The following is a 24,660-nucleotide window of genomic DNA, read 5'->3' on the forward strand; positions in this document are numbered from 1 at the left end:
GAGGCCGCAGTGAGCCAAGATAGCACCACTGCATTCAAGCCTGGGTGACAGCACGAGACCCCATCTCTAAAAAAGAAAAAAAAAGAAGGAAGGAAGGAAGGAAAGAAAGAAAGAGAAAGAAAGAAAGAAAGAAAGAAAGAAAGAAAGAAAGAAAGAAAGAAAGAAAGAAAGAAAGAAAGAGAGAGAGAGAAAGAAAGAAAGGAAGGAAAGAAAGAAAGGAAGAAAGAAAAGGAAGGAAGGAAGGAAGGAAGGAAGGAAGGAAGGAAGGAAGAAGGAAAGAAAGAAAGAAAGAAAGAAAGAAAGAAAGGAAGAAAGGAAGAAAGGAAGAAAGAAAGAAAGGAAGAAAGAAAGAAAGAAAGAAAGAGAAAGAAAGAAAGAAAAAGAAAGAAAGAAAGAAAGAAAAAGAGAAAGAAAGAAAAAGAGAGAGAAAGAAAACAAGCTTCAGGCCGGCTTCCTGACATCTAATTAAGTCTTCCCATGTGCCAGACTCATACTAGTGCTTGACACAGGCTGGTGTTCTTGAGGCAGCCAACAATCCTATGGAGTGGGGAGTACTATTATTATCCCCATTTGACAGACTTGGAAACTGAGGCTGAGTGCACATAACTTGCTCATGATCAGCATGCTGGCATTCGGCAGAGCCAGGATTTAAATCCAAGTGTTGCAAATGCAGGGTTTCTCAACCACCTTACTATCAGCTTGTTGGACTGCATAAGTCTTTGTGCATTGCAGGATGTTTGGCAATATCCCTGGCCTCTTGTCTATGGCACTCCAGCACCAGCCCTCTGCCCCTTCCTGAGTGGGGACAACAAAAATGTTTCCAGATAGTCCCATATCTTCTGGGAGGTAAAATCTCCCCTGTCTGAGAACCACTGCTCTCTCACTCAAGCAGGGAGGCAGGAGACACAGCACATATTGCTATTGTTACTGCAGATGTGGGACTTGGTTGTTAGGGGAAGATTTCCAACGGTGACATCAACCTTTGACCTGACCTGGAAAGGCAAGCAAGCACAGTTTCCCGGATTTGCAAGAAAGAGGACAAAGCCTGTCTATTCATTCCGTCACTCCATAGGCATTTGCTGAGCACCTACAAGTACCAAGCCCTGATCCAGCCTCTGATGATAAAATGGCACAAAAAGAAAATCCCTGTCTTCCCAGACAATAAGCAGACAAGTGAGGCAGGTGATGATAAAGGTCACAGGGAAAAACCAAGCAGTGGGGGGGTGAGGAAGGTGGGGGATGGGGAAGATGGGGGATGGGGAAGGGTGGGGGATGGGGAAGGTGGTGGGATGGGGAAGCTGGGGGATGGGGAAGGGTGGGGGATGGGGAAGGTGGTGGGATGGGGAAGCTGGGGGATGGGGAAGGGTGGGGGATGGGGAAGGTGGGGGATGGGGAAGGTGGATGTAGTCATGCTGGCGGGAGTTAATTTAAATAAGATTGCCAGGGATGCCCTCACTGAGAAGGCAGCATTTGAGCAGAGACCAGCAAGAGGGGAGGCATGGAGCCCGGCCGAGGTCTGGAGGAAGAATGGCATACAGAGAATGGCTTGCTGTACAACAGCTCTGGGACCTCCTCCGCAGGCTGATGGATGGATGATAAGCTGGAGTTGAATCAGGGAGTGGGGGATGAGGTCCAAGGACTGGTGGGAGGAATTGTGTTTGTGATGTCCATTGTGACTTGTGGCTTACCCAAGGCTGTTTCTAGTTAGCAGTGCCAGATTGTAAGCTGAGACTCTAGAACTTTCTTTTCTGGCTGGATCAGGCTGGATGGGTCACTTTCCCCTCTGCATGGGCCCTGTCCTAGAACCACATCCTCACCTGAGTCTGTGACTCATCTGGGCTGGGTCAGTGTTTGTGGGATGGAGGGAGGTGGGGAAGGGCAGGTGTGACTTATAAATGGAAGAGATCTGGGGCTCCGAACCGTGTCCTAAATGGTTTACACTGCGCACAGCTTCCTCTCAGCCCGCTCTGAGCTGGAAGCAGCATGTGGGTCCTGGCCCTGATCTTCCTCGCAGCAGACTGTGTGTTCTCACTAGGGGTCACTCTATGGGTCATTTGCAGCCAGTTTTTCATTGTGCACATCCCGGCAGCGATTGGCCACCCCGTGAAACTGAGAGTCCTTCATTGCATCTTCCAGTTGCTGGTGACATGGGTGAGTTTTGTGTTTTGTGTGTCCCCTCCAGCTGAGCATTAGGGAAGGGAACAGGAAAAATCACACACCAGAAACTTCTAGCTGAATGAACACCGGTATCATGGGGCCCGCAGTGACGGGGGATCGCACCTTCTGAAACCTGCATAATCTCTATTAGGTGGTTCTCAGCCTCTTTGGGTGTTTCTGAAGCTAGCCCCGGCTAATAACCACAAAATTCGAAGAATGATCTGCTTTCTCAGTTAACAGAAGGAGAAAACCAGTCTGGTTCTATCCACCTGTGTGTCTCCCATCTGACTTCCTTTTTTTGTTGTTGGTTTGCTTTATTTTTTAAATTGAGGTAAAACATGCATATAAAATTTACCATCTTTACCACTTTTAAGTGTACATTTCATGTGTCCATAAATGCGTCCATATTATTCACAGCACTCGCCACTCTCCGAAGTTGTGAAGATACGAATGAATTTTCCTGAGGCTCTGGGCCCCCATTGCTATCTGCCTGCTAGCTACAGTTAGCAAGCCACAAAGTAAACAGGTAGCAGATGAGTAAATTAGTGTCGGTGAGCAAAACGACAGAATATGACTTAAAAAATATGTTGTTGCTTTTGAGAGCTAGAAACCTGCCTAGGTAACATCTGGTGTAATTTGTTCAAATACCTGTAAATGGAACTGTGTAGGTGTTGCCAATATGGATTTCTTGTACTTTTTCTTGTACTTTGACAGAAATTGAATATACAAAATATTTTTTGTAAGTTTCTTACATAACGAAAAGCAATCGCCAGCGCCTCTTCTCAAGAGACACCCTAGGTGTTTCTTCTATGTTATTCAAAATAACTTCTATGCTATTCAAAAGAATGTAGCTATTACCTAAAAGAAAAGATCCCAGGAACTCAAGTCTTCTGATCTCCAGAGTCAGCTTTTATAAGATGCAGTGATTGGGTCCTAGGTTTTCCTGCCCTTGACTCTCAGATTCTGTAGTCCAGGCTCCCAAATACAGTGACTCGATTTCCTCCTTTACAAAGTAGGGAAAATTGCCCCTGCTTCACAGCATTTTGTGGAGACTCCATGAATAACCCTCTCCAGAGGGCATATTATAATGCCTGGCGCAGAAGGAGCCCTCTCTAAATAGTAGCCATTGTTACTCTTTCTTGATTCATTTATTTTTTATGCAAAGATGTGTCATGCAACTGCTGTGTGTCCTGCGCCAGTTCTGGGCCCTAGGGACAATGACAGGCGAGAGAGATGAAGTTCCCACAGGTCTGCCTTGAGGGAGTTTGTAGGGTCCAGGCGGTGGGGGGCGGGGAAGTGGTCCATAAAGGACCAAACTCACAAGTGAACAAGCTACAGATAAACAGCTTCCCAAAGTGGAGAATGCAAGGAGGACAGCAAAACCCATCAGGGGAGTCGAACAGGGCTTCTCTCCTTGGGCTCCTTGAGCCTCTGGGGTCACAGAACACAAGGGGGTCATGGATTTGGATGGGGTCAAAGTTACCCCATTTTCACAACTAACTTCCAATTGAAATTCTTTCTACAAGGAATGAAGGCAACAAACCACAGCCCTGAAAGCCAGACCTCGACTGTCACCAAAGAGGAATCAGACATATTTGCATAGCCTATTAGATATTGTGGAAACTCATGTATTCTCCTCATTTCTTTGAAATTAGGATAGTGTCAGGCAGCAGCTAGATCTTATTACTCTATGTGCTAGTAAGGAAGCACCTATGTTATTATGTCATACATTTTAATATTTTGATAAGTATATTTTTAAAAAACTGCTTTTCTTTATAATCCCATGTATTTATTTTATGTATTTAAAAATGTTCTGGGCTGGGTGTAGTGGCTCACACCTGTAATCCCAGCACTTTGGGAGGCTGAGGTGGGAGGATCGTTTGAGTCCAGGAGTTTAACACCAGCCTGGGCAACATAGTGAGGCCTCTGTCTCTCCAGAAAAACAAAACGAAACAAAACAAAACAAAACAAAAGTTCTCAAATGAGGCCTGCAGTCTTTTACCCGTGGCCAAAATTGCTGTGGCACAGACAAGGACTAGGAAACACTGGGAAGGATACCCAGAGGGAGAGCCCTCTTTATTTATGTATTTTTAACTTTTTTTTTGAGCTGGAGTTTCACTCTCATTGCCCAGGCTGGAGTGCAATGGCATGATCTTAGCTTATTGAAACCTCTTCCTCTCGGGTTCAACAGATTCTTCCACCTCAGCCTCCCAAGTAGCTGGGAATACAGGAGCCCACCACCACACCCGGCTAATTTTTGTATTTTTATTTTTTTAAATTTTATTTATTTATTTATTTATTTTTGAGATGGAGTCTCGCTCTGTCACCCAGGCTGGACTGCAGTGGCCGGATCTCAGCTCACTGCAAGCTCCGCCTCCCGGGTTTACGCCATTCTCCTGCCTCAGCCTCCTGAGTAGCTGGGACGACAGGCGCCCGCCACCACGCCCGGCTAGTTTTTTGTATTTTTTAGTAGAGACGGGATTTCACTGTGTTAGCCAGGATGGTCTCGATCTCCTGACCTCGTGATCCGCCCGTCTCGGCCTCCCAAAGTGCTGGGATTACAGGCTTGAGCCACCACGCCCAGCCAATTTTTGTATTTTTAGTAGAGACGGGGTTTCACCATGTTGGCCAGGCTGGCGTTGAACTCCTGACCTCAAGTGATCCACCAGCCTTGGCCTCCCAAAGTGCTGGGATTACAGGCATCAGCCACTGTGCCTGGCTGTATTTTCAACTCTTTATGAAACCTTGACCTATACCAAAGGGGAACAGGGTGCCCACTCTCCAGTGTCACCATCACTGACTCCTGGCCCATCTCCCTTCCTTGTGTCCCTAAATGTCCCTAACTTTTCCCTCATTTTCATTTATTTAAGAAGCCAATCTTGGACATCATATTATTTTATCCTAAAATTGTTCAGTAGGCATTTTCAAAAGATATGAACTCCCCCTTCCTGTTTTTAAAAAATGTACCCACACTATAGTTAGCTACACAGGCTTGGGGTGGCCAGATTGGCTGGGATGGCACAGGAAGGCCTCCCTGGAAACAGAGGTCATGCCCGGGCTGAGGTGGAGCAGGGCCTCGTGGTGGAGGCGGGTGTTGCAAGTACAGGGGCCATCGAGGGCGCCCAGAAGTCTGGCTTGTAGTGGCTGCAGTGGAAGGTGTCAGGAGAGTGGGTTGAGAGGAGCTGGCTGGTGCTGTGGTCACCTGGGCCTGCATGAGAGTGGATTTTCCTGCAGGTGTCCTGAGGGCACTGAGGGCTTGAGCAGGGCTGTGGTCCAATCTGACTGCAGTTTCCAATCACTCCTTTCGTCACCTGTGGAGGGTAGGTTGTGAAGGCCAGACCCGAGATGGCCTGTGAAGAAACCCATCTCGACAGATTTCTTCTTCTCTCTCCAACAGGGAATGATTTTTGAGAAGCTCAGAATCTGTTCTATGCCCCAATTTATCCGTTTCGTGCACGATCTGCCGCCGCTAAAGTACGACCCCGATGTTGTGGTCACAGATTTCCGCTTTGGGACAATCCCTGTGAAGCTGTATCAGCCCAAGGCATCCACCTGCACCCTGAAGCCTGGCATCGTGTACTACCACGGTGGTGGGGGCGCCGTGGGGAGCTTGAGTAAGAACGCTTTTCTCAGATCTCCCAAAGGGTGGTGGCACCCCTTAACATGACTTGAAAGAATGGGCATCTTCCTGGGGCTTAAAGTCTGCTATTATTACCAGGGAACACCAGGGCAGTTCATGGTTTGCAGATCATTGAGGGGGCAAAAATATGGGATATATTGCCCTCTTATGTATCTCCTTATTTACTTAAATGTAATCCTTAGTTAACTGTAATAATACTGTAATATAAGGAAGGATACTGTAAGGTAAAGATCCTGAAATATACCCTTACTTGCATTTATATGTGTACATATGTATATACATATAAATATATACATGTATATATCACTATTTTACTTACAATCACCACCTCTATTTAGTTGGAAATAAGGATATTTTAAATGAAAAGAATTAAAACACAGCAGTTTGTGTCACGTCAGGTGTTGCTAAGACAAATTCTGGTACAGACAAATAGGAAGATTTGAGAAAAATCAATGAGAGGAAAAAGTCACTATTGAGACAAATAATAATAACTATCTTAATTATTACTCCCAGGGAATTGGGGGAGGGGAAACATCTTTATATGCTTTGTAATCTGTGAAATGCCAGGGTCCCAGTGTGGCAGCCTTTGAGAGTAAGGGATTTAATGCAAGGGTGATGTTGGTTTTGTCTATATGAGAATGATAGTAACAGCCAATATTTATTAAGCAATATTTATTAATATTACTAATTACACACAGGCACTGTGAGAACCCTATAGGTGGATGATCTCATTCTAACTCCAACACTCTATGAGTTAGATATTCTCATTACCCCAGTTCACAGATGAGGAAATCGAGCCTCAGGAGGTTAAGAGGCGTGCTAGGCACGATGTCATCTCAAACTAGAAGGAGGCAAAGATGAGATTTGAACTCCAGTCTGTCTGAATCCAGAGCTCACACCCTAAACCTCTGCACTCTACAGTCAAACAGCTTTGCAGATATTTTTTTTTTTTGAGACGGAGTGTCGCTCTGCCGCCCAGGCTGGAGTGCAGTGGCCGGATCTCAGCTCACTGCAAGCTCCACCTCCCGGGTTCACGCCATTCTCCTGCCTCAGCCTCCCGAGTAGCTGGGACTACAGGCGCCCGCCACCTCGCCCGGCTAGTTTTTTGTATTTTTAGTAGAGATGGGGTTTCACCGTGTTCGCCAGGATGGTCTTGATCTCCTGACCTCGTGATCCACCCGTCTCGGCCTCCCAAAGTGCTGGGATTACAGGCTTGAGCCACCGCGCCCGGCCTGCAGATATTTTTAATGACTTGTAGGATGGATCGGAGGGTGGGCGTCTTAGAGAAAGTTGTTCAGGCAGTACCACGAAGGAGAATCAGTGAGAAGATTGACTGGAGCTTTGCTGGAGTAGAGGAAAACCTAGTCAGCGTTGGCCCAAGGGCTGTGTCTATAAGAAGAAGACAGCAACAATGGCTGGCAAAGGAAGCCTTCCTAGTGAATGTTAAAAATCTTTTATTTTCTAGAAACCCACCATGGCATATGCTCTCGTTTGTGCAAGGAGAGTGACTCTGTGGTTCTGGCAGTTGGGTGAGTAAAGGGGAGATTCCAGGGAGCCAGCAGGGAGCAAGGCTCTGATGCGGAGAGATGGGGTGGGAAGAAGAAATGGGGGTGGGGGTGGGAGCAGATTGGTGCTGGAGGAAGCCCAGAGGCGAGGATGGGCTGGGAGAAGCCAGTGAATAGAGAAAGAGGAGGCGGCTGGGTGCAGTGGCTCACGCCTGTAATCCCAATACTTTGGGAGGCCACGGCGGGCGGAATCCTTGAGCCCAGGAGTTCAGAGCAGCCTGGGCAACATAGTGAGATCCCATTTTTACAAAAAATACAAAAATTAGCCAGGTGTGGTGGTATATGCCTGTAGTCCCAGCTACTTGGGAGGCCGAAGTGGAAGAAGAACCTGAGCCTGGGAGGTTGCAGTGAGCCGTGATTGCGCCACTACACTCAGCCTGGGTGACAGAACAAGACCCTGTCTTAAATAAAACAAAACAAGAAAAAGAGAGTGAGAGAAAAATAAGGGGAGGTGAAGACAGATGGAGAGACAGAGAATGGGGAACCCCTTCCTCTGTGCATGCGGGCCTTGGGTTTGTTTAAACAGAGGTGTTCTGTGCGTTTGGAAGCTGGGTAGGAGGTGGTCTTTTTTAAGCGGATCAGGTGCAGAGTTTCACTACACGAACACCTGGGCTACATAGCTCTTCTTGGAGTAAAACAGCCCTGCACCTCCCTCTGCTAAACGCCTGTGGTACCCTGTACCATCACTCAAACAACCCGTAATGCTGCCACATCCACTTCCAAGTGCTCCCAAAAGGGAGGTCCCTCTGGCAGAGACCCACTGAAGAAAGCGAGAAGAACAAAAGCAAAACCAAACCCATTGTCTCTCCTAACGGATCTCTGACAGCCACCACCCAGCCTGGAGCCTCAAAGAGGGTGTGGTGAGCATTGGGTCCCCTGTCCTGCTGCCTGACGCAGCATCACACACGTGGTTCCTCCTGGTTAAGTCTCCCTGTAGTTTCACGTAGAGGTACACACTCTAAAGAAATATCAGTTCTCTATCAGTTCTCTGCGTCTCAGTGGGGGTACATATGCCAACTTTCTTATGGCACAGCTACCTGAGGAGAGTAGAAAATGAAGAGATGAAGCCGGGCACAGTGGTTCATGCTTGTAATCCCAGCACTTTGGGAGGCCAAGGCGGGTGGATCACTTGAGGCCAGGAGTTCAAGACCAGCTGGCCAACATGGTGAAACCTTGTCTCTACTAAAAATACAAAAATTAGCCAGACGTGGTGACATGTGCCTGTAATCCCAGCTACTCAGGAGGCTGAGGCAGGAGAATCACTTGAACCCGGAAGGCAGAGGTTACAGTGAGCTGAGATGGCGCCACTGCACTCTAGCCTGGGTGACAGAGTAAGACTCCGTCTCAGAAAAAAAAAAAAAAAAAGAAAAGAAAAGAAAAGAAAAACAAAATTAAGAGATGAGATGAGAGAGGGAACTGGATAAACCCCTGACTTTACAATTCTTAGCTCCAGAAGGGTTTCTACCATGGGACGTTGCTGGACACCTTATCATTCTGGTTGTGCCAAACCAAGAGATTGTCAGTAGAACATGCTAGCAAGTCTCCGCTAGAAAGTTATTTTCTAAATCCAAGGTAGACAGGATTTTGGAGTTAAGGGCATTGCTTTCCAGGACTTCCTGTTCCCAGGTGGCCTGAAATGGGGGTATGGAATGGAAATGGTATCAGCCATTTGTTGGTCCCATAGAGTATTTCTGTTTCTTTCTCTTTTCTTTCTTTCTTTTTTTTTTTTTTTTTATTTGTGACCAGCATTGAAAAATAGTGAACTTTCTCACAAAATCTGGATTTCTGGAATCTCTTAGCAATACCAGGTAGGCATGGCAGCAATGGTGTTGAGTGTGCATAGCTTGTTTGGAAGAGTGCTGTATATCTCTGGCCTCTGGTGGTACAGTCAGTCCTCAACACTGTCGACAGGTTCTTGGAACTATGACTTGGAGTAAAACCAATTTTACCTATTACAAAACCTAGGCTAATTGATATAAACAGAATTAAGCTCTGATGGTATAATCCTGGCCACAAAACACCAGCAAATTTATTAAATTTTTTAAAAATTTATTTTACTACTTTTATATTTTATCATTTTCTTTTTCTTTTTCTTTTTCTTTTTGAGACAGAGTCTCGCTCTGTCACCCAGGCTGGAGTGCAGTGGCGCGATCTCGGCTCACTGCAAGCTTCGCCTCCCGGGTTCACGCCATTGTCCCGCCTCAGCCTCCTGAGTAGCTGGGACTACAGGCGCCCGCCACCGTGCCCGGCTAATTTTTTTGTATTTTTAGTAGAGACGGGGTTTCACCATGTTAGCCAGGATGGTCTCGATCTTATGACCTTGTGATCTGCCCGCCTCGGCCTCCCAAAGTGCTAGGATTACATGCATGAGCCACCGCACCCGGCCTATCATTTTCTTTAGTAGAGGTGAGGGCTTGCCATGTTGCCCAGGCTGGTCTCAAACTTCTGAGGTCAGGCAATCCTTCTTCCTCAGCTTCTCAAAGTGCTGAGATTACAGGCGTGAGCCACTATGCCTGCTGTAAGCTTCTAAATAAAGACCAAAACCTGCTAATATTAAAAATTGAAATAAACGTGAGCTATACATATATTTTTAAAAGATTGATAAAAACAAAAAGATAATTGTTTGCCCAATTCTTGGTGAATCAGTGAGTGATGGTGGTCATTCTGGTGGTGGGTTAAATCTAGGAATAAATGTTTGCAAGGTGAAAATTGTCAGGAGTACCTCTGACCATCTCCCAGTTCAAAACTAAGCACTCACAAATGTGGCAGACTCACTGAGAGCTTCTGTACTGCATCATTTATTTTTGTGCAGATGTATGATTATTGTAGACTGTACGCATTTTTTTTTTTTTTTTTTTTTTTTGAGATGGGCTCTCCCTCTGTCACCCAGGCTGGAGTACAGTGGTGTGATCTCGGCTCGCTGCAACCTCCGCCTCCTGGGCTGAAGCGATTTTTGGGCCTCAGCCTCCTGAATAGCTGGGACCACAGATGCACACCACTACGCCTGGCTAGTTTTTTGTATTTTTGGTAGAGGCAGGGTTTCACCATGTTGCCCAGGCTAGTTTTGAACTCCTGAGCTCAGGCGATCCATCTGCCTTGGCCTCCCAAATTGCTGGGATTACAGGCATGAGCCACTGTGCTTGGCTGACTTTATAATTTTTTTTCTTTTTTTTCTGAGACAGAGTTTCACTCTTGTTGCCCGGGTTGGAGTGCAACGGCGCGATCTCAGCTCACCACAACCTCTACCTCCCGGGTTCAAGGGATTCTTCTGCCTCAGCCTTCCTGAGTAGCTGGGATTACAGGCATGTGCCACCACGCCCGGTTAATTTTATATTTTTAGTAGAGACAGGGTTTCTCCATGTTGGTCAGGCTGGTCTTGAACTCCTGACCTCAGGTGATCCGCCTGCCTCGGCCTCCCAAAGTGTTGGGATTACAGGCGTGAGCCACCACACCTGGCTGGCTTTATGCATTTTTCATTTTACAATAACGTATATTCCTTCATCTATTCGGTTTCCAACTCACTTATTCTAATTCAGGGTCATGGGGGCTGGATCCTATCCCTGCAGCTTAGGGAACAAGGCAGGAACCCGCCCTGGACAGGACACCCTCCTATCGCAGGGCACACTCACACCTACACCCACATTCACCTGGACCGGGACAATTCAGACATGCTCATGAATGTAACATACACGTCTTTGGGATGTGGGAGGAAACTGGAAGACCGGGAGAAAACCCACACAGACATGAGGAGAACGTGCAGACTCCACACAAACAGTAGTAGCCTAGGCTGGAGTCATTTTTCTGCCTTTCATCAATATAATGAAACAATGTTGAATGAAATGGCATTATTTGAGGGCTGCTTTTTTTTTTTTTTCTTCTTTGAGACAGAGTCTCACTCTGTCTGTCGCTCAGGCTAGAGTGCAGTGGTGTGATCATAGCTCACTGTAGCCTCAACCTCCCAGGCCCAAGCGATCCACTTGCCTTAGCCTCCTGAGTAGCTGGGACTACAGGCATCCACCACCACGCCCAGCTAATTTTTTGTATTCTTTGTAGAGATGGGGTCTCACCATGTTGCCCAGGCTGGCCTTGAACTCTTAGACTCTAGGGATCGGCCCACCTCGGCCTTCTAAAGTGCTGAAATTAAAGGCATGAGCCACTGGCCTGGCCGACCTGCTGTATTTAAGTCTATAAGATCCCCCCTAACAAAATCTGTAGGTATGGCATGATTAATTAAAAACCCAAGCAGGCCTTGAAGTTGCTCATACAAGAATCATAAGACAGGAAGCAGGAGCAGGTGAGTCAGGGAAGCAACATGAGGTAGGTTCAGGAAGATGGGGCCAGTGTGGGTGATATTTACACTGTTGGCCAATTGGTGGATGTCTCGTGACACGGGTCCCCCATTAGGGCATTGAGACAGTAGGAATGGCACCTGCCTAGGTATGTGGGCTGTATGTGTCTCGTCTCATTTAAACCTCACACCTAACTACCTGCTCAAGTTTCAGAAAGGGAAGTGAATGGACTAATTTGGGCTAAAAGATGCTAGACGCTGATATTTTTGGATCTGCTGGGGCGATGGGTATCAACTGTGTTTCTTGATTCCTTTTCAGTTACCGCCAGTTACCTAAGCATAAGTTTCCAGTGCCAATAAGAGACTGCTTGGTGGCCACCATCCACTTCCTGAAGTCCCTGGATGCATACGGAGTGGATCCAGCCCGGGTTGTGGTCTGTGGTGACAGTTTGGGAGGGGGAATAGCCACGGTGGTTTGTCAAAAACTTGTGGACAGGCCAGATCTGCCCCGGATCCGAGCTCAGATCCTGATCTACGCCAGTCTCCAAGCCCTGGATATACAAACCCCTTCCTTTCAACAGAGTAAAAACATCCCCCTGCTCAACTGGAGTTTCGCCTGCTACTGTTTTTCTCAATACCTGGACTTCAGCTCCTCCTGGCAAGAGGTCATCATGAAAGGCGCCCATTTGCCTGCCAAAGTCTGGGAAAAGTACAGAAAGTGGTTGGGGCCAGAAAACATCCCCGAGAGGTTTAAGAAGAGGGGCTACCGACCGATACCCCCTGAGCCCGTGAATGAAGCTGCTTACTTGGAAGTAAGTGTTGTCCTGGATGTGATGTGCTCGCCTCTGATTGCAGAAGATGACGTAGTGTCTCAGCTCCCGGAAACTTGCATCGTGAGCTGTGAGTATGATGCTCTCCGGGACGATTCGCTGTTGTACAAGAAGAGGCTGGAAGACCTGGGAGTGCCCGTGACCTGGCACCATATGAAGGATGGTTTCCATGGAGTGCTCACCACCATTGACATGAGCTTCTTTCACTTTCCGTGCTCCACGAGAATTCTGAATGCGTTAGTCCATTTCATAAAGGGGCTGTGACCATCTTTCTTCTCTGCTGGTACTGCGGTGTGGATTCCACTGGCCCCCAGCCTCCCACAGGGCTCTCTGTTGCTGATTTAGGTGGTGCATAGTGGGGCTAGGGAAGGGGTAGAGGTTGCTGTCACTTTTCTAGTCCAGGTTCTAGAACCACACGATGCATGCTCCTGATGTCCAGAGGATGTGGTAGAAAAGACAGGTGTGGGGGTGGGAGTGGGGGTCTCTGTCTCTGTTCTCTGTTGGGAAAATCTAGGCTGACAATCTTCAGTGGCCATTTGTGGGAGTGAATCAGCAGGTAAGAGCTATTCTCAGCCTCCCTATGGGGCAGTTCAGGCTCTCCAGATTGATCCATACTGTGTGTGACTTGTGTCCACTTGGCTGGACTTTGAAATAGCACAAGGACAACACGCATAACCTCACGGGGCTTTCCCAATGAGGCTCAGAGGCAGGAGCTCTGATGCTCTCGGCTGCTGTGAGGTAGTGGTGGTGGTGGAGAAACTGGCTTCACCCACCTTCTCTTCTGTGAACAGTAGTGACTTTTCCTGCTGTTTCTCAGCCTCTGGGATCAGAGTCTTGACTGCCTGGGCTGGAAATGTTAAGATAGAATGGATAGAGCTTCCACAGTTGTTGGCATCGTGTGGTGGGTGAAGACAGCCTGCAGCTGCCCGACTTGGGGAGCTCTGGAGCTCCTGGAATCAAAGCCTGGCTTTCAACCAGAAGCCCCAAAGCAATATTCTAAGAGTTTGAGGAGAGAAGTTGGGAGGGAAGTGGGGTCCTGAGTTAGAGAACCATGAAGGCTGAGTCTAACTAGATAACCCTGTCCACAGTGCAAAGTCAAGACAGCCAAAGGAACAGAAGATGTATTCGTGAGAACTATTTCTTTTTTAAGACATGGAACCAACTCAAATTGGCCTCCATTAGAAAGAGAATAGATTGGCTTCATTATCATTATCATTAAACTAGCTATGAAAGCCCTAGATGGCATCTTCTTCCCCTAGAAGGCTGTTTCGTCTACAATGAAAATCTGTTGTTTCGTGTAATCACCTTCATCAATCATCTTAGCTGAGTCTCCTGGATAACTTGCTGCAGCTTCCCCATCTTGCACTTGCTGCTTCACCTTGCACTTTTATGATTATGTTATGGAGACAACTTCTTTCCTTCAACCTCATGAACCAACACCTGCTAGCTTCCTCACTTCCCCCTCAGCCTTTATGGAATGAACGAGTTAGGCTCTTCCTCCAGATTAGGCTTTGGTTTACAGGAATGCTGTGGTTGATTTGATCTCCTATTCAGATCATTACATTTTTCTGCATGTCAGCAATAAGGCTGTTTTGCTTTCTTATCTATCGTGTTTCTCTGGAGTAGCACTTTTAATTTCCTTCAAGAACATTTCCTTTGCATTCACAAGCTGGTTAACAGGTATAAGAGATAGAGCTTTTGGCCTGTCTCAGCTTTCAACATGTCTTCCTCACTAAGTTTAATCATTTCTAGCTTTTGATTTCAAGTGAGAGATGTGTGACTCTTTCTTTTACCTGAACACTTAGATAAGTTCCTTGTAGGGTTATTCATTAGCCAAATTTCAATATTGTTGTGTCTCAGGGAACAGGGAGGCCCTAAGAGAGGGAGAGAGATGGGAGGGTGTCAGTCAGTGGAGCAGCCAGAACACACAATATTTATTAAGTTCACTGTCTTATTTGGGTGTGGTTTGTGGCACCAAAACGATTACAGTGGTAACATCAAAGATGATCACAAAGCAGGCATGGTGGTGCATGTCATGGCCCCAGCCACTCAGGAGGCTGAGGTGGGAGGATTGCTTGAACCCAGGGATTCGAATACAGCCTGTGCAACATAGTGAGACCCCTGTCTCTAAAAATTTTTTTTTTTTTAAGAAAGGAAACAAAGCTGGGTGCAGTGATTCACTCCTATAATCCCTCCTAACGCTATCCCTCCCCTTGCCCCCCACCCCCCAACAGACCCCGGTGTATGATGTTCCCCTCTCTGTGTCCATGTGTTCTCATTGTTCAACTCCCACTTGTGAGTGAGAAATGCGATGTTTGGTTTTCTGTTCCTGTGGTAGTTTGCTGAGAATGATGGTTTCCAGCTTCATACATGTCCCTGCAAAGGACATGAACTTATCCTTTTTTGTGGTTGCCTACTATTCTACAGTGCATATGTGCCACATTTTCTTTATCCAGTCTATCATTGATGGGCATCTGGATTGGTTCCAAGTCTTTGCTATTGTGATTAGTGCTGCAATAAACATATATGTGCATGTGTCTTTATAGTAGAATGATTTATAATCCTTTGGCTATATGCCCAGTAATGGAATTGCTGGATCAAATGGTATTTCTGATTCTGGATTCTTGAGGAATCGCCACACTGTCTTCAATCACAATGGTTGAACTAATTTACACTCCCACCAACAGTGTCAAAGTGTTCCTATTTCTCCATATCCTCTCCAGCATCTGTTGTTACCTGACTTTTAATAATCGCCATTCTAACCAGCATGAGATGGTATCTCATTGTGGTTTTGATTTGCATTTCTCTAATAACCAGTGATGGTGAGCTTTTTTTCATATGTTTGTTGGCTGCATAATGTTTTCTTTTGAGAAGTGTCTGTTCATATCCTTCACCCACTTTTTGATGGGGTTGTTTGCTTTTTTTCTTGTAAATTTGTTTAAGTTCCTTGTAGACTGTGGATATTAGACCTTTGTCAGATGGATAGATTGCAACATTTTCTCCCATTCTGTAGGTTGCCTGTTCACTCTGATGATAGTTTCTTTTGCTGAGCAGAAGCTCTTTAGTTTAATTAGATCCCATTTGTCAATTTTGGCTTTTGTTGCAATTGCTTTTGTTGTTTTAGTCATGAAGCCTTTGCCCATGCCTGCGTCCTGAATTGTATTGCTTAGGTTTTCTTCTAGAGTTTTTATGCTTTTAGGTCTTACGTTTAAGTCTTTAATTCATCTTGAGTTAATTTTTGTATAAGGTGTAAGCAAGAGATCCAGTTTCAGTTTTCTGCATATGGCTAGTCAGTTTTCCCAACACCATTGATTAAATAGGGAATCCTTTCCCCATTGCTTGTGTTTGTCAGGTTTATCAAAGATCAGATGGTTGTAGATGTGTGGTGTTATTTCTGAGGCCTCTGTTCTGTCCCATTGGTCTATATATCTGTTTTGGTACCAGTACCATGCTGTTTTGGTTATTGTAGCCTTGTAGTATAGTTTGAAGTCAGGTAGCATCATACGTCCAACTTTGTTCTTTTTGCTTAGGACTGTCTTGGCTATATGGGCTCTTTTTTGTTTCGTATGAAATTAAAAGTAGATTTTTCTAATTCCGTGAAGGAAGTCAATGGTAGCTTGGTGGGAATAGCATTGAATCTATACATTACTTGGGGCAGTATGGCCATTTTCACGGTATCAATTCTTCCTATCCGTGAGCATGGAATGTTTTCCATTTGTTTGTGCCCTCTCTTATTTCCTTGAGCAGTTGTTTGTAGTTCTCCTTGAAAAAGTCCTCATGTCCCTTGTAAGTTGGATTCCTAGGTATTTTATTCTCTTTGTAGCAATAGTGAATGGGAATTCACTCATGATTTGGCTCTCTGTTTGTCTATTGTTGGTGTATAGGAACGACTGTGATTTTTGCACATTGATTTTGTATCCTGAGACTTTGCTGAAGTTGCTTATCAGCTTAAGGAGATTTTGGGCTGAGACGATGGGGTTTTCTAATTATACAATTACGTAATCTGCAAACAGACAATTTGACTTCATCTCTTCCTATTTGAATACCATTTGTTTCTTTCTCTTGCCTGATTGCCCTGGTGAGAACTTCCACTACTATGTTGAGTAGGAGTGGTGAGAGGGGGCATCCTTGTCTTGTGCTGGTTTTCAAAGGGAATGCTTCTGGCTTTTGCCCATTCAGTGTGATATTGGCTATGGGTTTTTCATAAATAGGTCTTATTATTTTGAGATATGTTCCATCAATACCTAGTGTATTGAGTGTTTTTAGCATGAAGGGGTGTTTAATTTTATCAAAGGCCTTTTCTACATCTATTGAGATAATTATGTAGTTTTTGTCTTTGGTTCTGTTTATGTGATGGATTATGTCTATTGACTTGCATATGTTGAACCAGCCTTGCATCCCAGGGATGAAGCTTACTTTATCATGGTGGATAAGCTTTTTGATGTGCTGCTGGATTTGGTTTGCCAGTATTTTATTGAGGATTTTCACATCGATGTTCACCAGGGATATTGGCCTAAGCTTTTCTTTTTTTGTTGTGTCTCTGTCAGGTTTTGATATTAGGATGATGCTGGCCTCATAAAATGAGTTAGGGAGGAGTGCCTCTTTTTGTATTGTTTGGAATAGTTTCAGAAGGAATGGTACCAGCTTCTCTTTGTACCTCTGGTAGAATTTGGCTGTGAATCCATCTAGTCCTGGGCTTTTTTGGGTTGGTAGGCTATTAATTACTGCCTCAATTTCAGAACTTGTTATTGCTCTATTCAGGGATTTGACTTCTTCCTGGTTTAGTCTTGGGAGGGTGTATGTGTCCAGGAATTTATCCTTTTCTTTTAGACTTTCTAGTTTATTTAAGTAGAGGTGTTTATAGTATTCTCAGATGGTAGTTTGTATTTCTGTGGGATCAGTGGTAATATCTCCTTTACCATTTTTTTTATTGTGTCTATTTGATTCTTCTCTCTTTTGTTCTTTACTAGTCTGGCTAGCGGTCTATTTTGTTCATCTTTTCAAAAAACTAGCTCCTGGATTCATTGATTTTTTGAAAGGTTTTTTTGTGTCTCTGTCTCCTTCAGTTCTGCTCTGATCTTAGTTATTTCTTGTCTTCTGCTAGCTTTTGAATTTATTTGCTCTTGTTTCTCTAGTTCTTTTAATTTTGATGTTAGAGTGTTGATTTTAGAACTTTCCCCCTTTCTCCTGTGGGCATTTAGTGCTATGAATTTCCCTCTAAACACTACTTTAGCTGTGTCCCAGGGATTCTGGTACATTGTATCTTTGTCCTCATTGGTTTCAAAGAGCTTATTTATTTCTGCTTTAATTTCATTATTTACCCAGTAGTCATTCAGGAACAGGTTTTTCAGTTTCCATGTAGTTGTGCAGTTTTGAGTGAATTTCTTAATCCTGAGTTCTAATTTTATTGCACTGCGGTCTGAGAGACTGTTTGTTATGATTTCCGTAATTTTTCATTTGCTGAGGAGTGTTTTACTTCCAATTATGTGGTCAATTTTAGAATAAGTGCTATGTGGTGCTGAGAAGAATATATATTCTGTTGATTTGGGGTGGAGAGTTCTGTAGATGTCTATTAGGTCTGCTGGGTCCAGAGCTGAGTTCAAGTCCTGAATATCCTTGTTAATTTTCTGTCTTGTTGATCTGTCTAATATGGACAGTGGGGTGTTAAAGTCTCCCACTATTATTGTGTGAGAGTCTAAGACTCTTTGTAGGTCTCTAAGAACTTGCTTATGAATCTGGGTGCTCCTGTATTGAGTGCATATATATTTAGGATTGTTAGCTCTTCTTGTTGCATTGATCCCTTTACCATTATGTAATGACCTTGTCTTTTTTTATCTTTGTTGGTTTAAAGTGTGTTTTATCAGAGACTAGGATTGCAACCTCTGCTTTTTTTACTTTCCATTTGCTTGGCAAATATTCCTCCATCCCTTTATTTTGAGTCTACGTGTGTCTTTGCATGCGAGATGGGTCTCCTGAATACAGCACACTGACGGGTCTTTACTCTTTATCTAACTTGCCAGTCTGCATCTTTTAATTGGGGCATTTAGCCCATTTACATTTAAGGTTAATATCATTATGTGTGAATTTGACCCTGTCGTCATGATGCTAGCTGGTTATTTTGCACATTAGTTGATGCAGTTTCTTCATCGTGTCATTGGTCTTTATATTTTGGTATGTTTTTGCTGTGGCTGGTAATAGTTGTTCCTTTTCACATTTAGTGCTTCCCTCAGGAGCTCTTGTAAGGCAGGCCTGGTGGTGACAAAATCTGTCAGCATTTACTTGTCTGTAAAAAATTTTGTTTCCCCTTGGGTTATGAAGCTTAGTTTGGCTGGATATGAAATTCTGGGTTGAAAATTCTTTTCTTTAAGAATGTTGAATATTGGCCCCAACGCTCTTCTAGCTTGTAGAGTTTATGCAGAATGAACTGCAGAAAAGACCTGACATTTCTCTCTGGCTGCCCTTAACATTTTTTCCTTTGTTTCAACTTTGTTGAATCTGACGATTATGTGTCTGGGGGTTGTTCTTCTCAAGGAGTATCTTAATGGTGTTCTCTGTATTTCTTGAATTTGAATGCTGGCTTTTCTTGCTAGGTTGGGGAAGTTCTCCTGGATAAGATCTGAAAGTGTGTTTTCCAACTTGGTTCCATTCTCCCTGTCACCTTCAGGTACACCTATCAACCATAGGTTTGGTCTTTTCACATAGTCCCATATCTCTTGGAGGCTTTGTACATTCCTTTTCATTCTTTTTTCTCTAATCTTGTCTTCACACTTTATTTCATTAAGTTGATCTTCAGCCTCTGATATCCTGTCTTCCACTTGATCGATTCAGTTATTGATAGTTGTGTATGCTTCACAAAGTTCTTGTGCTGTGTTTTTCAGCCTCATCAGGTCGTTTATGTTCTTCTCTAAACTGGTTATTCTAGTTAGCAGTTCCTGTAACCTTTTGTCAAAGTTCTTAGCTTCCTTGCATTGGGTTAGAACATACCTTTAGCTCAGAGGAGTTTGTTATTACCCACCTTCTGAAGCCTACTTCTGTCAATTCATCAAAGTCATTCTCTGTCCAGTTTTGTTCCCTTGCTGGTGAGGAGTTGTGATCCTTTGGAGGAGAAGAGGCATTCTGGTTTTTGAAATTTTCAGCATGTTTGTGTTGATTTTTCCTCATCTTCATGGACTTATCTACCTTTGATCTTTGATGCTGATGACCTTTGGATGGGGTTTTTGTGTGGGTATCCTTTTTGTTGATGTTCATGTTATTACTTTCTGTTTGTTAGTTCTCCTTCTGCAGGCCCCTCTTCTGCAGGTCTGCTGGAGTTTGCTGGAGGTCCACTGCAGACTCTGTTTGCCTGGGTATCACCAGTGGAGGCTGCAGAACAGCAAAGATTGCTGCCTGCTCCTTCCTCTGGAAACTGTCCGAGAGGGGCACCCACCAGATGCCAGCTGGAGCTTTCCTGTATGAGATGTCTGTCGACCCCTTCTTGGAGGTGTCTCCCAGTAGGAGGCACAGGAGTCAGGGACCCACTTGAGGAGACAGTCTGTCTCTTAGCAGAGCTCAAGCACTGTGCTGGGAGATCCACTGCTCTCTTCAGAGCTGGCAGGCAGGAATGGTTAAGTCTGCTGAAGCTGCGCCTACAGCTACCCCTTCCCCCAGGTGCTTTGTCCCAGGCAGATGGGAGTTTTATCTATAAGCCCCTGAATGGGGCTGCTGCCTTCCTTTCAGAGATGATCTGCCCAGTAAGGAGGAATCTAGAGACTCAGTCTGGCTACAACGACTTTGCAATGCTACGGTGGGTTCTGCCCAGTCTGAACTTCCCGGAGGCTTTGTTTACACTGTCAGGGGAAAACCACCTACTCAAGCCTTAGTAACGGTGGATGCCCCTCCCCCCACCAAGCTCGAGTGTCCCAGGTCGACTTCAGACTGCTGTGCTGGCAGGGAGAATTTCAAGCCAGTGGATCTTAGCTTGCTGGGCTCCATGGGGGTGGGACCCACTGAGCAAGATGACTTGGCTCCCTGGCTTCAGCCCCCCGTCCATGGGAGTGAATGGTTCTGTCTCAGTGGGGTTCCAGGCACCACTGGGGTATGAAAAAAAGTTACTGCAGCTAGTTAGGTATCTGTGTAGACAGCCTCCCAGTTTTGTGCTTGAAACCCAGGGCTCTGGTGGTATAGGCACCTAAGGGAATCTCCTGGTCTGTGGGTTGCAAAAACTGTGGGGAAAGCATAATATCTGGGCTGGATAGCACTGTCCCTCATCACACAGTCCCTCACGGCATCCTTTGGTTAGGGGCGGGAGTTCCCCGACCCCTTGTGCTTCTTGGGTGAGGCAATGCCCCAATGCCCCTGCTTCTGCTCGCCCTCCTTGGCTGCAGCCAGTGTCTAACCAGTTCCAGTGAGATGAACTGGGTACCTCAGTTGGAAATGCAGAAGTTACCCACCTTCTGTGTTGGTCTCGCTGGGAGCAGCAGACCAGAGCCGTTCTCATTTGGCCATCTTGCCGGATCCCCTCAGCATATGATTTGGAGAATGTTACCACACTCTCAATCATAATATTTCCACTTCCACTTTAAAATATCTTTTAGAAGTTAATTTTAAATTATATAAATGATACACCAATATACTCTCCTTTTGTTGTTGTTGTTTTTTTAAATGTTTTTATTAAAAAGATAGAGATGGGGATTGGGCACAGTGGCTCACACCTGTAATCCCAGCACTTTGGGAGGCTGGGGCAGGTGGATCACTTGAGGTCAGAAGTTTAAGACCAGCCTGGCCAATGTGTTGAAACCCCATCTCTACTAAAAATACAAAAATTAGCCAGGCATTGTGGTGGGCACCTGTAATCCCACCTACTTGGGAGGTGAAAGCAGGAGAATTGCTTGAGACTGGGAAGGAGGGTAGGTTGCAGTGAGCAAAGATTGTGCCACTGCACTCCAGCCTGGACAACAGAATGAGATTCCATCTCAAAAAAAAAAAAAAAAAAAGAAATAGAGATGGGGTCTCACTATGTTGCCCAGGCTGGTCATGAACTCCTAAGCTCAAGTGATCCTCCCACCTCTGCCTCCCAAAGTGCTGGGACTACAGGCATGAGCCATCATGACTTGCCTATACTCTCCATTCAAATAAAACCTTAAAATATCAGAGACAAGACTCAAGTCCTTTTGGCCACCTTCCCCTCAACTCTTCCTTTTTATCTTGATGTAGGCACTGTTACCTTTTTCAGGGGAGGTGGGTATGGTCTAATCCTTTAACGCCTGTTTCTGTGCATTTATCCACAGAAAATAAAGAGCATTATGTTATGGTATAATTTTTCCATATATTGCTACATAAAATATATTGTTCTGTATGTGCTGTTGTGAAATTTGAGTGAGTTTTCACTCAATAGTATATCTAAGAAATTCAGCCTAGTAAAAATAGATTTACTTTACTCTTTTTAGCTACTGCATAGTATCTGTGGTTTGGCAATATTACACTTTTTAGCCATTCCCTACTGATGGACAGATTTGGTCTGTTTTCAGTTTCTCAATGTGATAAACAAATTTATAGTGAGCATTTCTGCACACATCTCCTTCTGCACATGTGATTCTCTGTGATAGATTCAAGAACTGTGAGCAGGGCACATCTTAAATGTTGATAAATACTAACAAAATGCTTGTTTCCTTTCTTTTATCAGCAGATCTCAGTTGGAAGGGAAGTAGTCACGTTGTAACAACCAATCCCTAAAGCCAAAAGAAAACTGATGAGTTTGACAATTGGCAGGATGGGAAGTAGCTGGTATGGCATATCTGTATTTTAAAAGGAAAGTTCCTTGACTCAAACCATTAGTGGATTTTTGCCTCAAATATCTTTGCCTCCATTTAACACAGCAAACGTCGTCAGAGTCAGCAAACGGGTTCCTAGTTATGCAGGTTGCCAAAGCTTGTTTGGTTCCCTGACAAGAACACCACTGCCTCAACATTGCAGCTTGCTGTCTTGCAAATTGCTGTACAAGGTTAAATCAGATAAGGCGGTGCCTGGGGTTCGGTTTCAAAGCATTTCTAGTCATAGAAAAAACACTCAAGCCTCTATCTCCATTACTATGAAACAGTTCCCTGGCTGTCATCACTAAAGGACAGAGGAGTTTTAATTTGATGTTGAAGAGATAAATTTTGGACTTGTTGCTGCTGCGTTCCCAAGGCCCTTCCAGGAAGTAGAATGATGCAGAACACGTGATCTGGAGCCAATCAGAAACCCAACATTTAACCTCCCAGCCCCTCAGTTTTCTTGCCTTGAAGTGGGGGATCATCATATCTAACAGGTTGTTCATGCTGACTCAATGCAAGTTGTGATTAGGTATATGCTGCTTGTCAGACTCAACTGTAGAGGGCAGGGAGTGCTGTTGATCGGACTCACAGCAAAGCCCCCGTTGGGGTTAAGAAGTTACTCTTGTATGCAGGAATTCTCTATTCAAAGAGAATCTAGAATTACATTCCTTGGGATTCTTCTGCCCCAAATTTTCAAATACACTCTTCTAATGAAGGAAAAGGATTAAATGTTGTTACTAGAATAAACTTGGTTTAGGCACAAAGAGAAGAAAGAATTGACGATTTTTTGACCTTTTCTATGTGACAGACATTTTACCGGGTGCTTTTAGGTGACATCTCATTGAATCCTCATCATGTTATGAAGCATATAATATTTCTTCCCAATTTATAGATCAGGAAACCAAGGTTGACGTGGCCTGGAAACTTGTTCAAAGTTTCTTGGTAAGTGGTGGAACTGGAATTTGACGCCTAGTTGGTTTGCATTCCAAATCCACCATCCTACAACCATTCGGTTCCCGTTGCAATAACCTGACACTGATTTGCCATCTTTAAGAAATATTTCTAGGTCATAGTGGATCAGGAGTGAAGAAGTCAATTCGTTATTCACTCCTTGGGTCCTGTCTTAGACTTTGCCTTCCCAGTAAGCCTTCCTACTCTAGTCAGGGTTAGATTCTTCTCCTTCAGGCTTGCATAGCAGACTGTAGTTCCTCAATCTTGGTTCTGAGCACATTGCATTGTGATTATACAGTGACTGAAAATGTGAATCAGATTGGATTAAAGTGTTCCATAATCCAATCCATACACTGGATTAAAGTGGTGCCCAATTTCTAATGTTCACAGGTGCTTGGAAAAGCAAATGACAATCATCTCTGGATGAAGGAAATATTCTATGCTTTACATTATTTTTGCAAAGAGTTTTTAAAATACCAGCTACATGAGAAGAAAAGAGCTAGAAATAAGAACCCAATGAAACAACAGTAAAAAAAGAAAAGAAAAAAAATCCACATTCTGTAAAAGAGGTCTGCTAACTATGCTCAAGGAGATAAAATATAAATCTGAAATTTGAGGAGGTTGAAAGTGGTAATTTAAAAGTTCAGGAGGCAAAACAAAATTTAAAAAATTAAAATGGTAAAAGTAACATAGCATTAATGCACATGCACACACACACATATATATAGGAAACAAATAGAAATTCTAGAACTGAAGAATGCAGTAATCAAAAGAAAAATTCAATGGATAGACCTGTCAAAAGAAAAACTTCAGCCAAGTTAAATTTAAAGGAGTTTAATTGAGCAATGAATGATTCACAAATTGGGCAGCCCCCAGAATCATAGCAGATTCAGAGAGACTCCAGAGGTGCCTTGTGGTGAGAACAAATTTATAGACAAAAAAAGGGGGAAGTTACATACAGAAATTGGAGGTGAGGTACAGAAACAGCTGGATTGGTTACAGGTTGGCGTTTGCCTTATTTGAACATAATTTGAACACGCAGCAGCCTGTACATGGCTGAAGTATGACTTCTGGGATTGGCTAAGACTCAGCTGTTGTTACAGGTGCATACTTCTAAGTTAGGTGTTCAATCTTGTCTGCCTATTAAGCTAGGTTACAATTTGTCCACAAGGACTCAAATAGAGAAGTGCAGAGTCCTCCTCAGGCCATATTTAGTTTGCTTTAACAGATTTGATTTCACCTTAGACACACCTGAAGAAAAGTTATGTAAACTGGAATCTAGGTCAGAAGAAACTGTAAGAAATCAAGCATGAAGAGACAAAAGGATAGAAAATACAGAAGAGGGGGCCAGAGGCATTGAGGATTCAGTGATAAGAAAGAACAAATATATAATTGGTGTTCTAGAAGGAGGGTAGAAAGAAAGGAGGCAGGAGCCACA

At 44.3% G+C, this 24,660-nt stretch overlaps 1 protein-coding gene across 4 annotated transcripts; it reads left to right on the forward strand.

Moving 5' to 3' along the window:
* The first annotated feature begins 1,431 nt into the window (after window positions 1–1,431).
* On the forward strand, window positions 1,432–23,943 carry AADACL3 (arylacetamide deacetylase like 3). 4 transcript variants are annotated; one of them, XM_009195893.3, is made up of 5 exons: window positions 1,432–2,151; window positions 5,555–5,771; window positions 7,263–7,326; window positions 11,970–12,550; window positions 22,142–23,943. In XM_009195893.3, exons 1-5 carry the CDS (start codon window positions 1,984–1,986, stop codon window positions 22,189–22,191), a joined length of 1,080 nt encoding a protein of 359 aa, XP_009194157.1. In that variant the 5' UTR covers window positions 1,432–1,983; the 3' UTR covers window positions 22,192–23,943. The 4 variants fall into 4 exon arrangements, with proteins under 4 accessions (XP_009194157.1, XP_017812817.1, XP_003891184.2 ...); XM_017957328.3 differs by having other exon boundaries at window positions 1,433–2,151; window positions 22,145–23,943; XM_009195947.3 differs by lacking the exon at window positions 22,142–23,943 and having other exon boundaries at window positions 1,434–1,843; window positions 2,061–2,151; window positions 11,970–14,269.
* Window positions 23,944–24,660: the final 717 nt, after the last annotated feature.

Source organism: Papio anubis, chromosome 1 (genome assembly GCF_008728515.1).
Source record: "Papio anubis isolate 15944 chromosome 1, Panubis1.0, whole genome shotgun sequence".
In the NCBI taxonomy this organism is placed as follows: Eukaryota; Metazoa; Chordata; class Mammalia; order Primates; family Cercopithecidae; genus Papio; species Papio anubis.

Bases quoted from the DNA above. Each gene is read 5' to 3' on its own strand.
- AADACL3 (XM_003891135.4), top strand. From the start codon at position 1,984: ATGTGGGTCCTGGCCCTGATCTTCCTCGCAGCAGACTGTGTGTTCTCA. The intron at 2,152-5,554 runs GTGAGTTTTGTG...TCTCTCCAACAG, and splicing joins TCCAGTTGCTGGTGACATGG to GGAATGATTTTTGAGAAGCT. The intron at 7,327-11,969 runs GTGAGTAAAGGG...ATTCCTTTTCAG, and splicing joins TCTGTGGTTCTGGCAGTTGG to TTACCGCCAGTTACCTAAGC.